Here is a 24,436-nt window from a genome sequence, read left to right as displayed (position 1 = left end):
CAGTGTGAATGAATCGAAATTATACCTGTTTTTTTGTCAGATTGGCAAAAAATCTTTTTTGGTGTGCAGAATTTTAGTAATTGCTAGTCGTTTATGGGCGCCATGAGGTGAAAAAATGTTGAAAATCGCTGTCCTAAAGTAACAGTTTAGCCTTTCTTGAATGGGCCCAACTTCACTTGTTTCCATGAGCCAGGTATCATATAAAAAGCATCTTCTTGAAAAGTTTATCTTGGTCCTAGGCAAAATCTCAAGGCCCTTGAGTCTCTGGTCCAAACCTTCCAAACTCCTAAGGTCTTTGGTTCAGGCCCCTAGGGTGAGACATACTAATTCATGCAATTAAATAGACAGTAGTCACCATAATGAATGATACCCAGTCTTTTCACAAAATTTCATGGATACCTTTTATTTATATACTCAAGGCCCAGTGCACAGATTCATGCACCGGTGGGGTCCCTCGGCCTGGCCTGTGGGGATTGGGCCAAACCAGCTCTCCAACATCCCCCAAGGGGTCCCGGATTGTGAGAGCGGTTCTCGGGTGATGCACCCCGAATCAGGCTCCCTCCTCTCTGGTTCTGGGTACGTCACCCAAGAACCAACGCTGCCAAGTCACTGAGCTCAGCAGCTCCTGCATTGAGCATCTGCTGCCTGGTGGTCATTGTGTGTCATAGCTACCGGTCAGATGGTCGCTTAGGCTTTTAAATATATAGATATTTTTAGTAAATAAAAATTATCAGATCATCTAGCCTATCACTCTTGTCTCAGAAATTTCTACGATGCAATATCAAATTATTATTTCAAAACATAGGCAACAACCATAATTTGATATCTAAATGTGACTTCTATTGGTGATAAAGTCACAGGTACTACAAATACTTCTCTCAATTGTTGCCTCTGTTCATAACTAAAGGAAATGCTATATTTCAGTTAGAAGTTAGTGAAAAAATGATTTAATTTTTTCCCATCCACGTTCACTGAACTCCTGGTTCAGAAGTTGCCTGATATTACTTTGTCATTTTTAAAAAATATATTGTTATTGATTTCACAGAGGAAGGGAGAGGGAGAGAGAGAGAAACATCAATGATGAGAGAGAATCATCAACTGGCTGCCTCCCACTGGGGATTGAGCCCACAACCTGGGCATATGCCCTGACCGGGAATTGAACCATGACTTCCTGGTTCATAGGTTGATGCTCAACCCTGAGCCATATCAGCGGGCTTGCTTTGTCATCTTTAAGAGTAGAATATTTGTTTGTTCAATTCTAAATTATTTGGGCTCCTTTTACTACTTCTCCTGTGCTTTTTATACTTTAATTAGAGGCCCGGTGCATGAAATTTGTGTGTGGGAGGGTCCCCTCAGCCCAGCCTGCACCCTCTCCAATCCGGAATCAGGCCTAAACCGGCAGTCAGACATCCCTCTCACAATCCTGGACTGCTAGCTCCTAACTGGTCACCTGCCTGCCAGCCTGATCACCCCTAACCACCTCTGCTTGCCAGCCTAACAAACTGCCCTCCCGCCCACCCCCCGCCTGCCTGGTTACCCTCAATTGCCACCCACCACGCAGCCTGCTGTTCAGTTGTTGGTCATCCCTCACTAATCCCCCTGCCAGCCTTGTCGCCCCACGCAGCCTGCTGTTTGGTCGTTATTGTGATGGCATCCTGGACAATTTGCATATCCCTCTATTATTAGTATAGACTGTTTTTACAACATTGGAACAGCAATAATTGAAAGCTTGGGTGAAAAGAAATTGTCAACGGATTAGAAATGAGAGATTTCAACAAAAGCTCTTGATAACGTTACCTCAAGATAGACCATCATGCGTTCATTGGAACCCCACCTCTATTAATTTAATAATGCTTAAGTCTGTAAACATCAGTCAAATTTGGATCATCTGCATTAAACAATATTATAGTTCTGTCTTGTAAAAGTGTCTCCTTATTAAGGTATTTCACAAGGGAATTTGTCTATTGATTCCTGTGACTTTTGCAAAGCTCTTTCTAGCACTGCCACTTTCACCTTAAATGGGTCCTTGCAACATCCCCCTAGAAGAGCAGGATGGGGTCTAACATCTCCATTTTGGAGTTAGGAAACAGTCTCTGAGAGGAGAGGTGGCCAGCCAGGGCTCGGAGACTTGAGGAATGCATAGGAGGAGTGATGAGCGCTGAGATGGGGACAGTGCCTCATCTCTATCCAGGTCTGGAAGCAGATCTCCAGGTCCCTGGGTCAATCTAATTGTGGTGTCCACTTAGCATTCTCCCAACTCAGAGTTGAGGCCTGGAGTTAGAGGCAGTCCCAGGCCTCAAGCAAATCTCTTTGTAATTGTAGACAGACTGAGGCATCCAGCAATAATATGGCACCTTCATAGGCTACAAAAACATTCACATATGTGCACTCACTTTATCCTCACAACTATGAGGTTAAGTATTCTTATACCCATTCTTCAGATGAGGAAACTGAGACTTAGAGAGGCTGTGATTGGCCACCTTAAATTTGATAGGTATTAATTTAGCAGAGTCTGGATGAAAACCCAGGTCTGTCTGACTCAAGCTGGGGTTTACTGATCTCATGTCCAGAGGGTCACCTAGCCACAGCCAGACCATAAGAAATGCAGGGAAAGGTAAACCCAGGGGAGCAGGGAGAGTGAAAGAAGGCTTCATGAAGTGAGACTTTTACCTGGTCTGGGCAAGAAAGACAGAGGGAGCCAGCCGAAGTCACTCTAAGCAAGTGACAAGCTACAGACTGGGAGAAAGATGTATAAGCCATGTAACAAATGATTCAATTCAGCATAAAGAAATCCGTAAATCAATAAGAACAAGACAAACCACCCATAAAAAAAGTGGGAAAGAGATGGGAAACAGCAATTCACCAGGTAGGAAACCCATAGAAAAAGGGTAGTCTAACAGCATGGAGTAGGGGCAGGGCTTTTCAAATTGTGATCAGGCTGACAGGCAGGTGAGCAGTTAGGAGCCAGCGGTCCAGGATTGTGAGAGGGATATCTGACTGCCAGTTTAGGTCCGATCCCCGGGTGCTGAGAGCCTCCAGTCTCATCACTGACATGGAGGAAAAAGCACTCCCTGAAAAGATCCTGATTTTAAACCCCCACCCCCTACCTGAGGGCTATTTCTCTCTCTACCTCAGGCTCTTTGTCAAATGGGGAGGATTTCAGCAGCCTTGGAGCCTTGCCCTCAGATGCAGGGTGGGGAGAGGCTGGGCAGGAGCAGGGCCCTCTTGCCCTTTCCTGGCCTGGGAGGCAGCCTGGAAAGGAACTGCCCACAGCGCGGGTGTGGCCAGGCAGGGCCTTCTGTTCTCCCTCCTCCAGGCTGCCCGGGTGACAAGGCAGGGAACCTGAGCTGAATTCTACACATCAACTCCAGTGACCAGAGACTAGAGCTGGGAGCTAGGAGCTGGAGACATGAACAAGGTCTTCCCCCAGGTAAGATCTGCCGTGAGCTGGCTCCTGACCTGGGGAAGCCAACCTAGGGAAGGAGAGATGTTGAGTTAGCTCAGTTCCCCGCTGCTCTGGAGGGGGGTGTGGGGGAGGGATCCATCCACATGATGGGAGGGGGCGTCAGGGAAAGCCTCTCCCAGGAGGAGCCACCTGAGCTGGTTTGAAGGATGAGTGTTTACCAAGTGGACGGTGGGGGCAAAGTCCTTCCAGGCGGAGGGCACAGTCCAGGCAAAGGTGTGGAAATGTGAAGCAGGCGTGATGAGTTTTTTTGCGAGGGGCCAGAGGTTCCACCTAAGGCTCCCAGTGTGGCTCCGTGAGGCTGGACTTCACTCACCTACGCCCACCCCCTCACTTTGTTCTCTCGAGCAGGGGGACATCAATGGCAACGCTGCTGCTGGGACCAAAGTCCTCCCGGGAGAAGGTAATGGATGGAGGGCCTGGGTTCCCTGAGGTTGCGCCGTTGCTACAGAGGCACAAAGAGAGCACCCTAAGGCTCTCACTGTCCCTCAGACCTCTGCCCCCTACGCCGATGTCCTTCACTCCCAACTTCCTGGCCAGCCATGCTGACAGCCACCTGCTTAATGTGGTGGTTCATTCTCTCCATGCACAAGCATTTGTTGAGCACCTACTGTATACTGCCTACCTCACAGGGACTGCACCACATACAGAGCCCGCCTGTAACCTATAAGAAAAGGGCTCTGCCGTCAGATACTTGACCCTGTGGGTGACCTAGGCAATTCTCTTTACCACTGAGATAAGGGAGGTGGGATCACACATGTATTTAGCGCCTATGTGTGCCACCGATTTGTGCAATGAGGGCAGTTGAAAGAAAGGAACCCACATTTATTGAGCAGCTACTATGTGCTGTGTCTTGACCACATTTGACCAAGGAGGAAGCAGACCCAGGGAGGTAAATACCAATCATAGCTATGAAGAATCAGGGGCCTAACCGGTTTGGCTCAGTGGATAGAGCATTGGCCTGCAGACTCAAGGGTCCCAGGTTCGATTCCGTTCAAGGGCATGTACCTTGGTTGCAGGCATCCCCAGTTGGGGGTGTGCAGGAGGCAGCTGATCGGTGTTTCTAACTCTCTATCCCCCTCCCTTCCTCTCTGTAAAAAAAAATCAATAAAATATATTAAAAAAAGAGAAAAAAAGAATCAGGGCCCTGTGATGTTTCTGGCATGGCATGGCCTCTTTTAACCCTCAGGGTAGCTCCGAGAGGGGCTCCTGTTATGGGACAATAACAGCTGAGGCAGCTGAGGCTAAGAGAGATCGGGTAGCTTGGCCAAACTGGGATCCCGCACAGCTGGGAGGTGGGAGAGACAGGGTTCAAATTTGAATTGGGGTCCCACTGATTGCAAAGCCCCAGTCTTTGTTGCTCCACACTGATGTTCAGATGGCCACCCATCTGTGTGTCTTTCCTGGGTGGTGCCACCCATCTGTGTTCATTTCCAGTCCTGGCTCACGGTGGGCATGACTGTGGAACAAAAGGCTCCTTTTCCCCATCTGTCCCGAGGGAGGGAGATGGGCCCTCAGGGCCTCCCAGCTTTGGAGGGCAGCATCTTCATCTGGGCAGGGGCCTCAGTTCTGCCAGAGGCTCCTGTGCCCCCTGCTGCCCACAGCCTGCGCTGCACAAATATCTGAGGCGTGTCTGCTCGGCTGACCAGGACACTCCTCTTGCCCAGCCTCACACCATCTTGTCACCCTGGTTACCTGAGTTTACCCCGTGTTTGCTAACAACAAGGAAACCACCAACTAGGGCTCATTAGATTTATACTGTATATCCTACTATTGTCTTCTTTCCCAATACACACCCATTCCAGGGTCCAGCCACACCAGGCCCCTTGCTGTCCCCCACACACCACACACCCTACTCCTCCTATGCTCTCTACCTGGAATCTCCTCTCTTTGCACCCTCCCCTCACCTGCTCTTGGAAACCCCACCCTCCTTTGAGCACCGAGGCACGAGGCACCGTACTCACACTTCCTTAACCACACTTCCTACCTGGCTCTGTGAGCGGCACAGGGACAGATGTGACTGGCAGGAGAGCAGAATAGGCAGCTCCACAAATGAGTGGATTGAATGGAAATGCCCTGAACTGACCTCAGGTGGGGGCCCTTTCCTTGTGTCCTGGAGCTCAGGGTCAAAGTATTCACAAAGCACCTACTGTGTGCCTGCCTCTGGGCTGGACCCTGGGGACAGAGATGCATCAGACCTGTTCTGCTTCTTTCTCTGAAATAGTAACTGGGGCCCAGAGGACAGCTGTTGTACCCACTCTCCTCTTTTAACCTACATGCTTTGCCTTCTTTTTTTTTTTTTTTTAGAAACAGACACATAGATGCAGAGAACAAATTGATGGTTGCCAGAGGAAATTGTGTTGGGAGGGAGGGGGCCGCTGGGTGAAAAATGTGAAGGGATTAAGAAGTACAACAACCTTTGCCTTCTAAGTGCAACTAGAAGAGAGCAGCAACCTGAGCCATAACTGCTTTTGTGTCTTCTACAGAGCAGGACACCTAGTAGGTTCCCGATAGAGCTTTCTTTCATTATATCACAAGCAAAGCAAAAATTAAAGGAGCCAAGTAAGTTAAAGGAGCAGGATGCCTCCTATTGCTGTTATTTCCATAGTGCTTAGGATACAGCTTGGCACATGGTAGGTGCTTAATAAATGCTAACAAAGCTAACACTTTCATCGCACTTACTAAGCGCCAAGCACTGTTTTAACATATTAACTAGCTAATCCTCTCAGCAGCCCTGTGGTAGGTATTATGACCCCCATTTTCCACATGAAGGAGCAGGCACAGAGAAGTGAAGTGACGTCTCTGTGGGTCCCAGCTGGGAAGTGGGGGAGCCGGGATTCCCACGAGCATCTTGGCAGCTGCAGAGGGACAATCGCTTGGCATCATGCAGCGGGCTCTGGTTGTGATGGCTAATAAGTGTGAACTCACATCTCAGCTCCGCCTAAGGTGACCTGAACCGTGTCTTCTCTGAGCCTCGGTTTCCTCGTCTATAAAATTTTGTGTTGGAAAATAAAAATAACGGCTCTGAAGGGCCTGCTATCATTTCTGCCTGTGATAGGGGCTCAAAGAGCAGGTGTCCATCTTTCCCTGCCTCCTGAAGAGGCTTCCTCGTGGAAGGACAGGCGTGTGAGGGAGGCAGAGCAGAGACCTGGGACCTTCATCCCAAACGCCACCTGCTAGCGACAGGACTGGGGCCAGGGACTGGCGCTTGGTGACGGTGGGCCCACAGGCAGAAATGAGAGCATCATGGCAGGCGTAGGAACCCCCTCCTCCAGGGAACTGAGGTGGAGACAGGCCAGTTACAGGAAGGGCCAGAGGAGGGGGGTCTGGGTCCCTGGGCCCCAGCGCTGGCTGCTCCATCGCTGGTTTCCTGCTTCACACAGCAGGCTGCACCGCCCCCTGCTGCTCCCGCCCAGGGGCCTGCCTCTCAGCCTTCGTGCTGCTCCTGCTGGCAGCTGTCGCGGCCCTCATCGCCCTGGTCATCATCCTTGGATCCCCACCACGTACACCAGGTCAGGGTGGTCAAGGGCGGGTGGGTCAGACCTGCTGGGAGGGGGGTGGGGGGCAGAGAAATGGGGGCACCCTCATCCTGACTGGCTTCTCCAAATTAATGGCCGCCATTAATTTGGACAATTCCTTAGGGTGTGTGCACAGACTGACGTTAACACGTCTCTGCGTCTCCATTTACACATCTGTAATATGAGTAGTGAGAGGACCCAGCTGTATGACCCACTTCCTCCAGGAAGCCTGCCCTGACTCCCAGGCTGGGTTAGAAGCCTTGTTTCGGCCCCCACAGCCCCCCGACTTCCTCTTCCCCTGGCCTGGCTGTCCTGGGTGGTGCCACTCAACTGTGTGTCTGCCTCCACACGCAGGTTAGGAATGTGGCCCCAGCTTCAGGGTGAGGCCCAACACGGCCCCTGCCCTCACGGAGCTAAGAATTTGGAGAGCGACATAAACATTAATCAAATAAGCACATTAAGGCAGGGTTAATGGGAGTCTGGAATAGGGCCTCTGACCAGACTAGGAGTCAGAGTGGCACCTTGACAAGGGAAAGGCAACTACATGAAGGGGTGGCAGGAAAAGCACCCTAGGTCCAGGGAGCACATTTGCGGAGCCCCTGGGGCAGGAGGAATCATGAGGAGAGAGAGACTGCAAGAAGGCCAGTAGACACAGGTGCTTAGGGCCTCAGAGGCTGCACTGGGGAGGGAGAGAGCCATGGGAAGGGGATTGAGTTGGAGGTAGGGTGTTGCCACAGCTACCTTTCTGACAGATGGCTCTGTAGCCAGGCTGGGAGCTGCAAGGGGACAAGGTGGGGGAGCGGATAAATCCAGTTCTCTACATGCCTGTGCAGAAACATTAGCACTTAGGGCAGATATGCACACAAGAGGAGCTGCACTCATGTGCCTGTGTACACATGTGTGTCTCTGTGCCTGTGTTATGTGTCTATGTATGCATGCATGTGCCCATGTGCTTGTGTATATCTCTGTGCTTGTGTGCGCACATGTCTGAAGCGTGTACGTGTGTGTGACAATGTGAGAGTTTCTGAGAGTCAGTCCCCTTCATATGAGCTGAGGCAGTTCTGGGAGCTAAGACATGGTTCACATGTGCCCCAAACATGCAAGCACAAACCGCTCTCATCTCCCGCCCGCACACATGTGTATACACACGCATGGCCTGCGGAGCCAGGGTGGCCTCCCAGCTCATCTGACAGTCTCTCTCCTTTAATCCTTTGGAGCAGCTCTGGGTGGGATGGGAGGGAAGACTCCCAGAAGGACAGACATGTTCAGATGGCGGCCACCATTCCTGGACGCTGGAGAGGCCGCCCCAGCCTCGGGAAAGAGCTGAGTCAGCAGGCCTGGTTACTAGCTGTGTGACTGGGCCTGTCACACCTCTCTGAGCCTTCCCTTTCTCATCTGTAAAATGGGCTTAATGAGGATACTTCAAAGGGATTCGGGGAAGCAAGAAAATAAAAATGTGAAAGTGCTTTGCAGACCGTAAAGTTATGCCCAGGTGTAAGGAATGATGGCATAATTAATGGTGGCCAGGCCAGGCCCAGTATACTGTTTCTGAGACCCTAACCTGGTGCCAGGAGCCCCACCATTAAAACCACTTCATCGGCTGAGCCCGGCCTCAGGGGCCTCCTGTGAGACTGTCGATAAGCTTCCCGTAGAGGAGGGAACCAGGACTTCCTCGGCACATTCTATGTTCTGGGTGTGTCAGTCTCCCCCACAGTCCTTGGGTGTGTACTATGATCCCCATTTTGCAGACAAGGAACAAGAGGCTCAGAGAGGTCGAGTCATTTGCCCAAGGTCACTCAGCTGGCAGGTGGGAGGGCGGGAACTTTGGCCTCATGCCCCAGCTCCTCAGTCCAGCTCAGGTGGGTCTCAGGGGTGGGAACCTGGTGCTGCCCTTGTGAGTACACCCTTGACCCTCGTGCCCCCCCCACACCCGCCCACTCAGGGGCCCAGGCCTGTGTGACGCTGACGAACAGGACCGGCTTCCTGTGCCATGACCGGAGGAGCTGCATCTCGGCCAGCGGGGTCTGTGACGGCGTCCGCACCTGTCCCCACGGCGAGGACGAGGAGGAGGCCTTGTGCCGTGAGTACCTGCTCAGTCCCGCCCCTGCCCTGGGTGGGCCTTCCAGGGCCCTTTGGGGGTTGCCCCCCCAATTACATCTATCCCTGCAGCCCAAACGAGGCTCAATTGTCCCTGAAATTACCAGGCACCTTTGTGTCCTCAGGCCTTCGCTTCTATGGCCCTCAGCCAGGAACACCTGCCCCCACCCGCACCCATAAGTAGGTGCCCCCTTAGGGAAGGCCTTCACTTTGTGCGTCTCCATGCCCAGAGAACCTGTATTCAAACTTCATGGCAGAGTTCAAGTGTTACCTCCACCAGGAAGCCTTCCCTGACTCTCAAACCTGGTTCAGGTCCCTGCTTTGGCTCCCACAGCCCCTGTGCTTCCCTGGTCCCAGCCCGGGTCACCTTGGTTGACACTTTCCATTGGCCTTTTTTCTGTGACCATCAGACTGTAAACTCCTCAAGGGCAGGCCTGGTCTGCTTGATTTGGGGGTCACAGTGCCTGATGCAGGCCAGGACACGGAGGGGTGTTCGGGATGATTTGCTGAATGAGTGATAGAATGAATGAATGGGAAGGTCTTGTCCCAGACCTTCAAGACCTGATAATGAATTCTCAGGAGAGAGAGGCCAGGGCGCTTTCCATGTAGGAGGGAGAGAACTTGGTAAGTTGATGAGGGTGGAGGAGGGGAGCTAACGAGGGGAGGGACATTACATCATAAACCTAGACGAGATCTTAAAAGTCATCTAGTTATGTCCCAGCTCATGTCCAAATCCCCTCTATAACAAACCCAGCAGAGGCCACCCAGCCTCTGCTTGCACACTCCTGGGATGGGGAGCTCCCTGCAACTTGAGGCAACTGCTCCCATCATTGCATGTTTTCTCATGGGATTGTCTCCCACCGGCATCCTTTTTTTAAGTATATTTTATTGATTTTTTACAGAGAGGAAGGGAGAGGGATAGAGAGCCAGAAACATCGATGAGAGAGAAACATCGATCAGCTGCCTCCTGTACACCTCCTACTGGGGATGTGCCCGCAACCAAGGTACATGCCCTTGACCGGAATCGAACCTGGGACCCTTCAGTCCAAGGCCGATGCTCTATCCACTGAGCCAAACTGGTTAGGACCCCACTGGCATCCTTGATTGGTTCCAACTCTGGCCTCTCATCAACCCCTGCCCCCCACGAACCACATCTTGATCCATCTCCATGATGGTGGCACTGCATGAATTCGCAGAGTGCATTCCCCACCCCCAGACCAGTGTCCCCTTCCCTGCGCCACACTCTGAACTCCCAGTCACCCCCCTTGCAAGCGGTCTTCCCCACTCTACCAGCACTCCCCAGAACACATACCAACTGCCCACCACCCTCTCCTTGGACAGCTCCATGACACGCATGATACTTCTGACTGGCTCTGGCTAGTCCAAGGAGCAAAGGCTTTCCCCTCCCAAGTCTGGGTTATACCTCCAGTGATGTGGCCTGAGTCTGTGTTAACTTTTGGAAGCTGTGCCACACTGCTGCCTAACACAGAATCCACTTCAGGAAAGGTGCTCTGACTCCCTCTCACAAGGTACGTGAACTCACAGCCTCTGAGTGCTGGGACCCAAGTGCAAGACTTCACGTTTGCTTTTGTTATGTTCCAGTGGGAGAGGGCTTCCTGGGGGTAAAGGAAGTGGCATGGACTTGAAGTAGATGGTTTTGGGTGGGTGTCAAGGAGGACATTTCTAGAGAAGGGAAAGGGCAGGCAATGGTATAGGGTGCGGACGCATATGAGCTGAGTAGGGAATAAGGAAGGGAGAGGCAACTCTCTGGGCATCTTGTTGGATATACAGGGAACGGACATGTCTCTCCTTTTGACCCGACCTCCTTCCTCTCCAGGAAAGCCTTTTCCTCATGCCTTTCCTGGGACAGATGCATGGAAACCCTGAGTTTGGCAACTGCCCAGGTGGCTTGGACAGTCCACCTCCATATAGCCCCCATGAACCTCATCTTACTCTGAGACAGCTGTGGCCAGATGTGAACTTCCTCTTGACTCATCTGTCCTCTGTAGGAGATGTGCCCCAGAGTCTGCCCGGCTTCCTTGTGGCCCGTTGTGGAAACCCAGCTTCCTGGATCTACTCAGACCAAAAGTGTGATGGAACCAACAACTGTGGGGACTGCTCGGATGAACTGAGCCCAGGTGGGGGTCTGGGCACGGGCTGGGCTGGGGCAGGTGGCCAGGCAGTGACCAGAGGGCAGAGGTTGACCAGGGAATCTCTGAGGTTCCTTCTGTACCTCCTCCTTGCATTCTAGAAAGATGGGAAATAAGGGATATAGCCAACCCACGTCAGATGGATGGGGCCCTGGGGAGCTATGGCAGGTGTGAGAGCTAGGGGTGCCCGAGGCATTCCAGGGCACTACAGCTGCTCTTTTGTCGGCTCTTGTCCCTCCAGTGACTGCATGCCCACCCTGCGGCCCTGGGTGGTGGCGCTGCCCCTCCACTGTCTTCAAGTATTGCGACTGTATCCCGAGGAGCCTCTGCCGGGACCGTGTGCAGCACTGCTCCGACTGGTCTGATGAGTACTCCTGTCCTGGACCCTGAGTGGCACCAGGCCCGAGCAGGACACTGGTTGAATGGCACTGGTAATCCTTCACATGAGCATCGAATCGAAGAACATGAGGGCAGGAAGGAGCCATCAAGATCACCTAGTGCAGTGGTCGGCAAACTGCAGCTCAGGGAAACTGTGGCTCGCGAGCCACATGCGGCTCTTTGGCCCCTTGAGTGTGGCTCTTCCACAAAATACCAGCTCTTCCACAAAATACCGACTTCTGCGCATGGGCCACGAAGTTTCAATTGCACTGTATGTGCACACCCGCACGTGGTATTTTGTGGAAGAGCCACACGGAAGGGACCAAAGAGCCGCATGTGGGAGCTACACACTATTGTCTCTGAATAAGACTTGCCTCTCCGGCTTTCAAGATATTCACCCTCTCCTTGCATGCCTCCAGGGACAGGGAGCTCACTATCATGTTAGGCAGCTCCTAACAAAAATGAGGAAAATCTGCTTCCATGATTTTAGGCTGCCTGTGGGGCCACACAGAGGAGATCTGCTCTGTTCCAAGACAGACTTGCAGATCCTGACCTTACCGCCCCTTAGAGAAAAGACAGGTCTGGGGCTCACACACCAAGCTGAGGAATGTAGGCCTTATGTGGAGTGTATGCCATTTCCTGTGGTACCCGAGGCAGGTATGCTGGGCTTGGCTACAGCCTTAGCATTTTCCTCATTGCAGTAATCCTCGCAGGCCCTGCTGGCTGATCACGTGAAATTCAACCAGGGGGCTCTGAGCTATAGAGTAGAAGGAATGGAGAAAGAGGAGCCCTTCTGTCCATTCCATTCTTCACCCTACCACTCCCCTCCCTCCACCCCGTGACCAGTACCCAGACATACAGCCCCGGGTTCTTGTAGTAAGGAGTGTATTTTGATCCCAGAGCCTGAGTGAAGCAGCTCTTTCTCTGCAGAGCTTTCCAGCTTCCCCACACCCAGACAGACAAGGATGGACGCTCCCATTAAGCAGATGAGGAAACTGAGGCCCAGGGGGAGAAATTACTTGCCTGGGATCATACAGTAAAGTCAGTGGGACTCTCACATAGTCTATGGTGTCCCAACCCTGAAACCTTTCCTGCTATCAATATAATTATCTCTTGGCTTGTGGGTCAAGGGGATGGGGATGTGCAGAGTCCCTGTGGGGTATTTTTAAAATGAGCTTGAGGGTCAGAAAGTGTCCCACCCTTATTCTGAAAGAGAGACTTGAAATCTGGCCAGCAAGAGGGTTCCTCTTGAGGGAGACAGACATTTCCCCATGGAAATTAATAAAATCAGTTTTATGTATCAGTCTCATGTGAGTTTTGAACTGAAAATGGGCATCTGAGAGACAGATAAGCTCTGCCTCATTCATCACTCACCGAAGAGTCCGTCTGCACCTGCCCTGGGCCAAACTGAGTGCCAGGCACCCAGAAGTGAGGACACCTGGATCCCAGCCCATGAGGAGCTCAGGGTCTCATGGAGGAGGCACCTCACACCATGGGAGGATGGGGTGCAGGAAATGGTGCACTGAGGACCAATGCCTAGAGCAGGGCACCGCAGGGATCCTGCCTGAGGGATGGTCAGCCCTGGGCCCTGGCACCTTTGGCTGAGTTTCTCTGCAACTGCAGCACAAGTGAGGAGCTGTGGATACACTCGGGCATCCTGGGTTCTGACCACCAACCCAGAGGAGCTTCTTCCCCAGAGGAGGGCCATTTGGGCTGGTTCTGGAGGGAAGGAGAACTTCCAGTGGTACCGGTGCAAGCGAAGGGCATTCCCAGCTGAGGGACCATGTGAACGAAGGCGTGGGCATGGGCCTGTGTGTAGCTCAGCCAGGAGTGCCAGCAGGTCAGGGCGGCCAAAACATCAGTGGGGTTGGTGGGACGGTAGGAGAGGAGGAGGTGAGCAGGGACATGATTCTGGAGGGCACAGCAGGTTGCACTCCATCCTGAGGACCATGGCGATAAGGCATGATAAACGACACCTACCAGCATCACAATGACCTTTAATTACAACAGTTCAAGAAAGAGCCGCCAGGACTGGGACCAAGCAGGCAGAGAAGAGGGCATGTCAAGGGCTACTTACTGGTGGAGCATGGAGCACATGCCCCTTAGGGACCTACGGAGTCAGGGGGTGAAGAGGAAGAGGGGGGAGTCCAGAGGCCTGAGAAAGAGCACCTGGCCTCCCTCCCTGGGCCATGCCTTCTCCTGGCGAAGAGAGGGTTGAGCTGGTCCCCGAGGAACAAGAAGCTTGTTTGGCATTCAAATACCGACACGTTGCTGACACCCTGAGCCTCGGTTGTTGAAAACAAGGTCACTGGGGACAGACCACAGGAACACGAGCCTGCGCTGCTCATACCAGGCAGCCTTGCTGGTTCACGCAGCAGGAGAGCACCCAGGTCCTGGCGGGGGCTGGTGGTGCATCAGTTGGGCCCCATGGAAAGAGACAGGTGGACCTTGGTGGTCATCTAATCCTAAACCTCTTCGGTGGCCTGTGGCTCCTCCCAGAGGCATCAGCGTCACGGTTGCACATCATTTTGCCCGCCCCTCCCAACCAAGCCCTCCATAGTCCCTGGGGGAGTTTCATTTCACAGGAGGGTGCAACCAAGGCTGAAACCAACTTGTCCAACTCCACTCAGCGTTTCAGTAGCAGAGTGAGGACTAAACGCCAGGTTTCTTTTCTTTTTTAAATTTAATTAAACCTATCAGGTGACATTGGTTAATAACATTATGTAAGCTTCAGGTGTACAGTTCTATCATACAACATCTAGATATTGCATCATGTGCTTAGCCCCCACAGCCTAGTTTATTTCATCATCATATATCTGACCCTTTTACCTTCTTCATCCTCCCCAACTCCCTTCCCCTCTGGTAACCACCATACTGTTATCCGTGTCTACAAGTTTGGGTGTTTATTGTGTTTGTTTATTGCTTTCTGTTTTATATCCCACAAGTGAAATCATATGGTTCTTGTCCTTTGCTGTCTCATTTATTTTGCTTAGCATAATACTCTCAAGATCCAAGCTGTCACAAACGCAAGAGCCAGGTTTCTAGGTGTGCACATTAGCGCTTGCCGAGTGCTTGCTGCGAGCCAGGCACTGTGCTAAGAGCTGTACCTCTCATCCTCCCTAAAGCACTCTGAGGGTGGTACTGGTTGTTGTTGTTTTTTAATATACATATTTTTATTGATTTCAGAGAGGAAGAGAGAGATAGAAACATCCATGATGAGAGAGAATAATCAACTGGCTGCCTCCTGCATGCCCCCTACTGGGGATTGAGCCCTCAACCCGGACATGTGCCCTGACCGGGAATTGAACCATGACCTCCTGGTTCATAGGTTGACGCTCAACCACTGAGCCACACCGGACAGGCAGGAGGTATTGTTTTAATGCAAAGCTTAGACAGGCCAGGCAGCTGGTTGCAGGGCATATGACCTGCGGGGCTCAGAGCCAGGTATTTGAGCACTTAGCTGTGGTGGGTCACTGTTTTATGTTATGTCTCGAGATCTGGCAGCTTCCAGTGGCGACGATGCCTGAGCAGGGCCGTGATGGAGCCAGGTGGGAAGCAGGGACAGGGCAGTCCCGGCTGAGGTGTGAAGCAGTTCCCTGTGCTGGAGCTTGAGGAAGAGCCTCTGAGTTGGGGCTGCAGGGAGTGAACTTGGCTCACGGCTGCAGGGAGCTGGCAGAGGAGTTCAGCAGGAAGAACACACTGGATTCCTCCCTCTGAGGAGGGGCTGCAAAGAAGGTGCCCTCCTCTGTACATTTGGAATAAGGACATCATGGCCAGACTATCTGCAGGCTCATGGAGAGGAAAAGGTGAGAGCTGGCATGTGAACGCCACTTGGGAACAGTGGAGCGTCAGGCAAAAGAAAGGGGAGTGTCAACTGCTGTGTGAGGGGATTAATGAATATTAACAGCCAATGTTTAGCGAGCGAGCACATGCCAAGCACCATGGCCAGCCTTTGGTTGTCTTGTCTCTTGTATCTCATTTCCAGGAACCTAGTTTGGTTATGAGCACGTCACAGAGGCATGAAGTTGCTTGCTTAAGATCACATAGCTTTTATTTATTTATTCTTCGTTAATCCTCACCTGTGGGCATAGAGACACATCCATTAGCTGCCTCCTGCATGTGCAGATTGAACCTGCAACTCAGGTACGTGCCCCTGAATGGGGATCAAAACCACGACCCTTTGGTGCCTGGGCCAGTGCTCTAACCACTTAGCAACAGCAGCCAGGGCAAAATCACACAGCTTTTAAAGGACCGAACCAGGATCAAACCTTGATAGACCCAAATCCAGAGCCTACCGCATCCCTCCTGAATGCCTCACCCTTTCTAGGCCAGGATTCCCTAGAAGAGAAAGCTGAAGCCCAGGCTAGGGGTGGCAGCCTGGAAACTGGAGGTGGCTGGCACTGAAGAACAGCATTTGTTCTTTTCTTATTTATTGGTTCTTCCTTTCGGAAAGAAGCAGATGCCCCAGCAACCTTGCAAACAGCACTCCATAAGCCAGGTCCAGAAAGACACAGTGCCCAGCGCAGCCCGCCAGGGCCCGCCCCTGGTTCTCATCAGCAGAGCAGGGGATTTAATACCACAGCCTGCAGGGAGGACCCAGGCCGCCAGCATCAATATTTGCCATCTCCCAGCATCCCCGGCCCCAGCTCCAAGATCAGTACTTTAAGTACAACAGGCTCTTCGCTGTGCAAACACGCTGGGATAGATGGATGGAATTTAAAGTGGCTCAGCCTTCACCCCAGGGTTTGGATTGAAAATCTGGTCTGACTTAACCCTCTGCCATTGCTGTTTGCCTGGGACTTTCCGTTCATCCTTAGATTCATTGAACTACAGACATCAAAGCTGGAGAGGCACTGAGAGCTTCCCAGAGAGGGAAGGGACCAGCCCAAAGTCACGCTGCCTGGTGGCTGCTGCTGGGATTCTGAGGGCCACCCGAGTCAAGGGAGAAATGATTTCTCAGAGTCCTTTAAAAAATGATCTAATTGAGATATAATTTACACACAATGAAATGCACAGATCTTAAACATACAGTTCAATGAGTTTTTTAAATCAGCTTTATTGAAGTATAATTGACATACTGTAAGCTACATGTATTGAAAATGTACATTTTCCTACGTTTTAACACATGTATATGCCCATGAAACTGTTACAATTAAGATAATGAATATACCCATCATTCTCAAATGTCCTTATACTCTTCGTAATCCTTTGTCTCAGCCCGCCCCATCCACACTACCATACCCAGGCAACCACCAACTTATTTTCTGCCAGTGTAGATTAGTTTGCACTTTTATAGCATGTTATATAAATGGAATTATGCAGCATATAGTCTTTTTGTCTGTCTGGCTTCTTGCACTCAGGATAACTATTAAGAGATTTATCATGTAGCTGCATGCCCAGTAGTCATTTTTTTTTTTTTTTTTGAGTAACATTTTGTTGTATGGATAGTGTTTGTGTATTCCAGGATGAAGAAATGTATTTTTCACTTACCCATCCATTAATGGATTTGGGGTTATTCCCAGTTTGGGCCATTACAAATAAAGTTGCTCTAAACATTTACATGCAAGTCTATGTGTACACGGATGCATGCTTTTGTTTATCTTGGGGGAGTGGGATGACTGGATGTGGTTTAACTTTCTTTGAAACCGCCTATTTTCCAAAGTGATTGCATCATTTTACATTCCTGCCATCAGACGATGAGAGTTCCAGCTGCTCTATATGCTTGGCAACAGTGCTTGGTCTAGTCAGCCTTTTTTATTTTAGCTATTGTAATAGGTGTGTGCTAGCATCTTATTGTGATTTTACTTTGCATTTTCCTAATGACTAGTGATGATGAGCATCTTTTTGTGTGCTTTTTTACCATCCATTTATATTTTCTTGGTAAAAGGTTTGTTCCGATATTTTACCCGTTTAATAGATTGTTTTTTACTACTGGGTTTTGAGAGTTCTTTATATATTATAAATGCACATCCTTTATCAGATACCTGATTAGCAAATATTTCTCCCAGTCTGTGGCTTGTCTTTTCATTCTTTTAAGTGTCTTTCAGAAATGTTTTATTTTGATAAAGTCTAATTTATGAAATATTTTCTTTTATGTATCATTCTTTTGTATTTTTTGCATTTAAAAATTCATTGCCTAATCCAAGTTCACAAAGATTTTATCCTATGAAACTTATAGTTTTAGGTTTTATAATTAAGTCTATGATTCATTTTGAGTTAATTTTTGTAGATTGATCCTTATCATACAAACTTGCTAAACTCACATATTAATCCTAGCAGATTTTTTTGGGTAGATCCCATCAGATTTTTCTATATAGCTAATCATAAAGCCTATTAATAAAAACAGTTTTATTTCTTTGTTTCCAATCTGGGTATCTTGTCTTATCAGCAGCTATTTACAGTGTTGAATAGAAGTGGTGAGAGCAGACATGGGCCTTATTATGTCTGCTCTCAGATATTCTTGATCCAGAGGAGGAAACATTCAGTCTTTCACCACTGAGTATATTAGCTGTAGGTTTTGACAGATGAACTATATCAGGTCGAGGAAATTTTCTTCTATTCCTAGTTTGCTAAAAGTTTATATTGAAAATGGATGTGAATTTTGTCAAATGTTTCTTCTGCATGTATTGAGATGATCTTTTTTGTTGTTTTTAATGTGCTGAATTACATGAATTGCTGTCAAATGTTAAACTAAATCCTGCTTTCCTGAGATAAATCCCACTTGGTCATAATGTATTATCCTTTGTATATATAGTTGGATTTGATTTGCTAAAATTTTGCTGAGAATTTTTCCATCTGTGTTCTTTTCTCTTTTTTTAATATATTTTATTAATTTTTTACAGAGAGGAAGGAAGAGGGACAGAGAGTTAGAAACATCAATGAGAGAGAAACATCGATCAGCTGCTTCCTGCACACCCCCCACTGGGTATGTGCCCACAACCAAGGTACATGCCCTTGATCGGAATCGAACCTGGGACCCTTGAGTCCGCAGGCTGACGCTCTATCCACTGAGCCAAACCGGTTACGGCTGTGTTCTTTTCTTGACAAAGTTATGTCTTTGTCAAGTTTTGGTATCAGAGTAACATGGGTTTCAAAGATGGGTTGGGAAGTGTTTCCTCCGCTTCAGTTTTCTGTAATAGTTTGTATAGAACTGGTATTATTTATTCTTTAAATGTTTGATAGCATTCATTAATGGAGCCACGTGTTCATGGAATTTTCTTTGCACAAGTTTCAAACTAAAAATTCAACTTCTATAATAAATATAGAAGTTTTAAATTATCTATTTCTTTTTGAGTGAACTTTGGCAGTACCTTTTCAGGAATTTATCCATTTCTTCAAAGTTGTTGAATTTACTGACATAAAATTATTTGTAATATTCCCCTATTGTCCTTTTAATATCTGTAGAGTCTGTAGTAATGCCACCTCTCTTATTCCTGATATTTGTAATTTGCATCTCCACTCTTTTTTTCCTGATCAGTTTAGCTAGAAGTTTATCATCTTCACTGATGCCTTCTCTCTCTCTCTCTCTCTCCCTCTCTCTCTCTTTTTTTTTTGGTCTTGCTAGAAATATACCATTCTGTGTGCACTTGAGAATAATGTGTATTTTGCTGCTGTGGATTCTATAAATCAGGCCTAGGTGGTTGATAGTTTATTATATGCTGCCCATTTTCTGTTTACTTGTTCTATTAATTGTCAAGAAGAGAGTATTAAAATCTCCAGCTAGAATTGTCTATTTGTCTATTTTTCCTGGCAGGTTTATCAGTTTTCAACTCATACATTTTGAAGCTCTGTTATTAGGTGCACACGTGTTTAGGATTGTTACATCTTCTTGACCCATTTATCATTAGTAATTAATGTTCTTTATCTCGTAATAGTCTTTGCTCTGAAATCTATTTGTCTGATATAAATTTAGCCACACCAGTTTTCCCAGTCTTATGTGGCCATCAAGTACTGCTTCCTCTAATCCTGGTGGGTGGTCTTTCCCTGGACTCAGTTTCCTCACTGGGTGTTGAATACTCAAGGGGCATTCTCTGCATATCTCTGGAGCTCTGTGTGTCTGCCACTTTCTCCTCTCCACCACTCTTTCCTCTGACAACTCGCTGCCTTGCTTTCCCTGACTTCTTCACTCCATCTCGTTAGTTCATGGATTGTTAGGCTTCATCTGCCTGGATTCCCCTCTCTGTGCTGCAGCCTGGAAACTCTCTGCAGGCAGTAAGTGGAGCAATGCAGGGGCTCACCTTGTTTCCTGCCTCTCAGGGTTCACTGTCCTTCATTGCCTGGCGTCCAGTGTTTTAAAACTGTTGCTCCCAATAATCTTTGTATACGTTTTGGTTGTTTCAGGCAGGAAGGTAAAGCTGATCCCATTATTCCTTCTTGGCTGCTTGCTGGATCTTTGAGCAAGGCAGAGGGAGATGCTTTCCCAGAAGTCTTCCTGGGGTGGGGGAGTGTTTATGTTTGGAGATTTGTTCTACCTCATTCATTGAGAAAGCAGGGCCCAGCCGTCATTATTTCATTTTAAAGACTGGGAGTCTGAAGCAGTGACTTGAGTCTCCTATTTTCCCCCGATGGGAGTGGGGGAAGTAAATGAGGTTAAGGCCTGTAAAATTCCCCATTTAGCCTGCTCAATGCCACAGGGAAATATTGGACCTGAAAGTGAATCTGAAATTTACACCCTGACTTTCCCAGCAAGTCCCCCATACAGCCACGCATGGTTTCTCTGCAAAGCACAGGGTTTCCAGATTACTTCCCTTGGAAAATCCTTGTCATCCTCCCTCCATCATCTTCATCCAGTTTCCCAAAGAGGAGTCCTAGGATTTGCCACATCAGATTCCTGGGGGTGGGGTTGGGATGTCATGCAGGGGTGTTGCTTGATGAAAATGCAGGTTCCTGGGGCCAACCAACTCTCCAGAATCAGAATGGAGGGATGAGGGTTATCTGCACTTTATTACAGGCTCCTCAAGAGACCCTTGGGAACATCTGGGAATCGTTGATCCAAATCCTAAGCCAGTGATTTCCCTCCAAGAGCTATAACACTTGCTAGATGTGCTATCTTGTCAAGCTATACTATCATTTTCTTTCCAAACCTCATGACCATTATGTGGCATAATTATTATTTTTTAAATATTTTTATTGATTTCAGAGAAGGAAAAGGGAGAGAGAGATAGAAACATTAATAATGACAGAGCATTATGGATCACTGCCTCCTGCACACCTCACAATGGGGATCGAGCTCCAGGCAACCCAGGCATGTGCCCTGACCGGGAATCCCAGCGTGACTCTTGGTTCATAGGTCAACACTCACCCACTGAGCCACTGCAGCCAGGCATGTGGCATAATTATTTTATTTATTTATTTTTAAAATATATCTTTATTGATTTCAAAGAGGAAGGGAGAGGGAGGGAGAGAGAGATAGAAACATCAATGATGAGAGAGAATAATCAACTGGCTGCTTCCTGCATGCCCCCACTGGGGATCAAGCCCACAACCTGGGCATGTGCCCTGACCAAGAATCAAACCGTGAACTTCTGGTTCATAGGTCAACACTCAACCACTGAGCCACTGTGGCTGGGCTGGCATAATTATCCTATACTAGAGGCCCGCTGCAGGAAGATTCCTGCAATAGGGCTTCCTGAGACCGGAGCAAAGCCCGCCGACGTGAGCTTCGCTCCCTTCTCCGCTGCCTCGCTCCCTCCCTTCTCCGCCACTTCGCTCCCTCCCATCTCTGCTGCCTCGCTCCCGCCTGTGTCCACTGCCTCAGCTCCTTTCCCTTCTCCGCTGCTTCGCTCCCTTCTGCAGCACTTGGCTTCCTTCTATGCAGTCTTCAGTCTTCACTCTGCGCCTGTGTATGCAAATTAACCGCCATCTTTGTTGGGTTAATTTGCATATCGCTCTGATTGGCTGGTGGTCATAGAGGAGGGATGGTCAATTTGCATGTTTCTTTTTTATTAGTGTAGATAATGAAAGGGCAATATGCAAATTGACCCTAACAGCAGAATGACCGAGAACTGTGATATGCACTGACCACTAGGGGGCAGACGCTCAACGCAGGAGCTGCCCCTGGTGGTCAGTGCACTTCCACAGGGGGAGTGCCACTCGAGCAGAAGCCAGCTCATGGCTGGCCAGCGCAGTGGCAGTGGCAGGAGCCTCTCCCGCCTCCACGGCAGCGCTAAGGATGTCTGACTAATGGGCCTAAGCCATTAGTTGGACATCCCCTGAGGGCTCCTGGGCTGCCATTGGGATGTCTAACTGCCAGCTTAGGCCTGATCCCTTGGTGGCCAAAAGTTTGGCCACCTGTCTCTAAGCGGCAGGTGAACATCCCCTGAGGGGTCCCAGACTGCAAGAAGGTGCAGGCCGGGCTGAGAGACACCCCCCACCCCAGTGCACAAATTTTTGTGCACCGGGCCTGTAGTTTTTAATAAAATGCATTAAAACAGTCTTTTTGGCCATTTCACAAAACACTTTGAGATTACCAGGGAAGCCTGATATGTTAGAGATTCCCAAGTCTGAAAGGATTTATAAAGGACATCTAATCCCCCACCTGATGTTTGGATTGCCTATATAGCAACCTCATCAATCACCCAGCTTTTGTATGCACACTTCTGAAGAACAGGAACTTACTACCTCTCCTAGCAGCTGTGAGTTTAGAAATTTCCTTCTGCTCCTGAACCAAAACTGTCTTTAATTAGTTCTGAATCCAGAAAAACACATCTGTTCCCTCTCCCCAGGAAAGCCCTTCCTCTGAAAACAGTTAACTGTCTCCCCCTGAGGCCTCTGAAGCTGCACAAACCCCAGGTCACTGACTGTTCCTCCTGGGATCAAGTTGTTCAGCCTCCTGAACCAGCGCACCTGCAGAGCTGCCCAGAGCTGCCTTTGCTCCCCTGTACCTAGGCTTCCTCTTGCTCCTTGTGAGCCACTGTTGCCTGGCACAGCCACTGCTTTCCTCAAGGGTAAGGACTGATGCAGCCTGGAGACCTGGTGGCCAAACTACTCCCTTCTCTACACGTTTGTTCCTTGTAGCATATAAACGTGTGTCACGTCACCAACTTTCTGATGTTAAAACAGACTTCTTGCCGAAACCGGTTTGGCTCAGTGGATGGAGCGTTGGCCTGCGGACTGAAAGGTCCCAGGTTCGATTCCGGTCAGGGGCATGTGCCTGGGTTGCGGGCACATCCCCGGTGGGGAATGTGCAGGAGGCGGCTGGTCGATGTTTCTCTCCCATCGATGTTTTTGACTCTCTCTCTCCCTTCCTCTCTGTAAAAAATCAATAAAATTAAAAAAACCAAACAAACAAACAAACAAAAACAGACTTCTTCTATATCAGATTCTCCTCTGGCTATCTTTTCAACTCAAAAAATTTTTTTTTTAACTCAGTCTTTTCTCTTCCGCCTTTGTCCAACTGATTGGATGAGGCTCATCCACATAATGGAGAGCAACCTGTTTTACTCAAAACCTACTGGTTTAAATGTTAATCACATCTATAAAATACTTTCACAGCAACACCTAGGCTGGTGTTAGAACAAATAACTGGGCACCATGACCTAGCCAACTGGACACATAAAATTAACCATCACAATGAATAACTTCCTCCCTGTGAGCTTCAGCTTCCTCATCTGTAAAACAAAGGGCTGTGATACTGTCCTAGGATTCTATAAAGAACTTGAACCTCTCAGAAACATTAACACTGCTCCCTTCCTGTCAAAACATTTTCACTTCTCGGTTATATTATACACTCTCCTGGTTTTATCTTCGACTTCCACATCCACTCCTCTTTTGTTTTATCTTAACTGTGGGAAGGCTCCAAGCCCAGTCTCAGGCCTTCTTCTCTTGTCTATCTACACTCTCCCTAGGTGATTTCACGCAGTCATGGGCACGAAATATCTTGAACCCCAACTTCATTTATATCTTCACTCCTGACCACTCTCCTGAGCTCCAGACTATCAGCATCTCAAACTTGTCTAAAACAGAACCTTTGATTTCCCCACACACCTCTGTTCTTTACCTGTATTTTCCCATCTTAGTAAATGACATCATTATCCACTCAGTTGCTCAGGCAAAACCCTAGGAAGCAGTTGTCTTTGATTTGACTCCTTCTGTTCCTCAACACCCTGGCACCAAATGTATCAACATGACCTTTCAGTTCAACCTCCAAAACAGTCCCTAATCCAACCTCTTCTCATTGTCACTACCATCACTTCAGTCCTACTGCCATCATCTCTCACCTGCACTTTAGTGGTCCTGATTGGTCTCCCTGCTCCCCTCTGGCCCCCACTATGATCCATGTTCCATACATTGGACCCAGCAAAGCAGCAAGAGTTCGCTCTTCAAAGTATAAATCAGATCACATGTGATTTATGCATAATCAGTGGCCTTCCAACCCATCGAAGTAAAATGCAAATTCCATGACTCAGAAGGTCTGGATCTGCCACTTGTCTCCTAAACGCATCTTTTGCCACTTATTCAGTCTGTACCAGCCACCTGACCTTCAGTCCTTTTTTTTTTTTTTTCTGTCCCTAGAATGTTCCCACGGTTTGCCATCTCTGGTTGTTTTCCTTCCCCAAGACACTCTTCACCCCAATGTTTGTATGATCAGCTCCTTATTACCATACTCAACTCAAACATCATTTCCTCAGAGATGCCTTCTATAACCCTCTAATTTAAAAATCTAAAGTAATTATCCCATCCACCAATATCCCATTCTACCTTTTTAAAAGTACTTCTCACTATGTGAACTTAGCTTGCTGATTTACTGCCCTATTTACTTCTTGTCTAACTCATCCCCCACCTCCCAATATAAGCTCTTTGAAGGCAAAGACCATCTTTTTACTGCTGAA

The 24,436-nt window shown here is 48.8% G+C and overlaps 1 protein-coding gene across 1 annotated transcript; it reads left to right on the top strand.

Moving 5' to 3' along the window:
- Window positions 1-1,518: 1,518 nt before the first annotated feature.
- Window positions 1,519-11,817, top strand: LDLRAD1 (low density lipoprotein receptor class A domain containing 1). Its single transcript, XM_036353095.1, has 5 exons — window positions 1,519-3,430; window positions 3,815-3,866; window positions 8,924-9,061; window positions 11,088-11,216; window positions 11,470-11,817. Exons 1-5 carry the CDS (start codon window positions 3,410-3,412, stop codon window positions 11,616-11,618), a joined length of 489 nt encoding a protein of 162 aa, XP_036208988.1. The 5' UTR covers window positions 1,519-3,409; the 3' UTR covers window positions 11,619-11,817.
- The last annotated feature ends 12,619 nt before the right edge of the window (window positions 11,818-24,436 follow it).

This window comes from Myotis myotis, unplaced genomic scaffold (genome assembly GCF_014108235.1).
Source record: "Myotis myotis isolate mMyoMyo1 unplaced genomic scaffold, mMyoMyo1.p scaffold_m19_p_2, whole genome shotgun sequence".
NCBI lineage: Eukaryota > Metazoa > Chordata > Mammalia > Chiroptera > Vespertilionidae > Myotis > Myotis myotis.
This window is presented reverse-complemented; position numbering and strand designations above follow the sequence as displayed.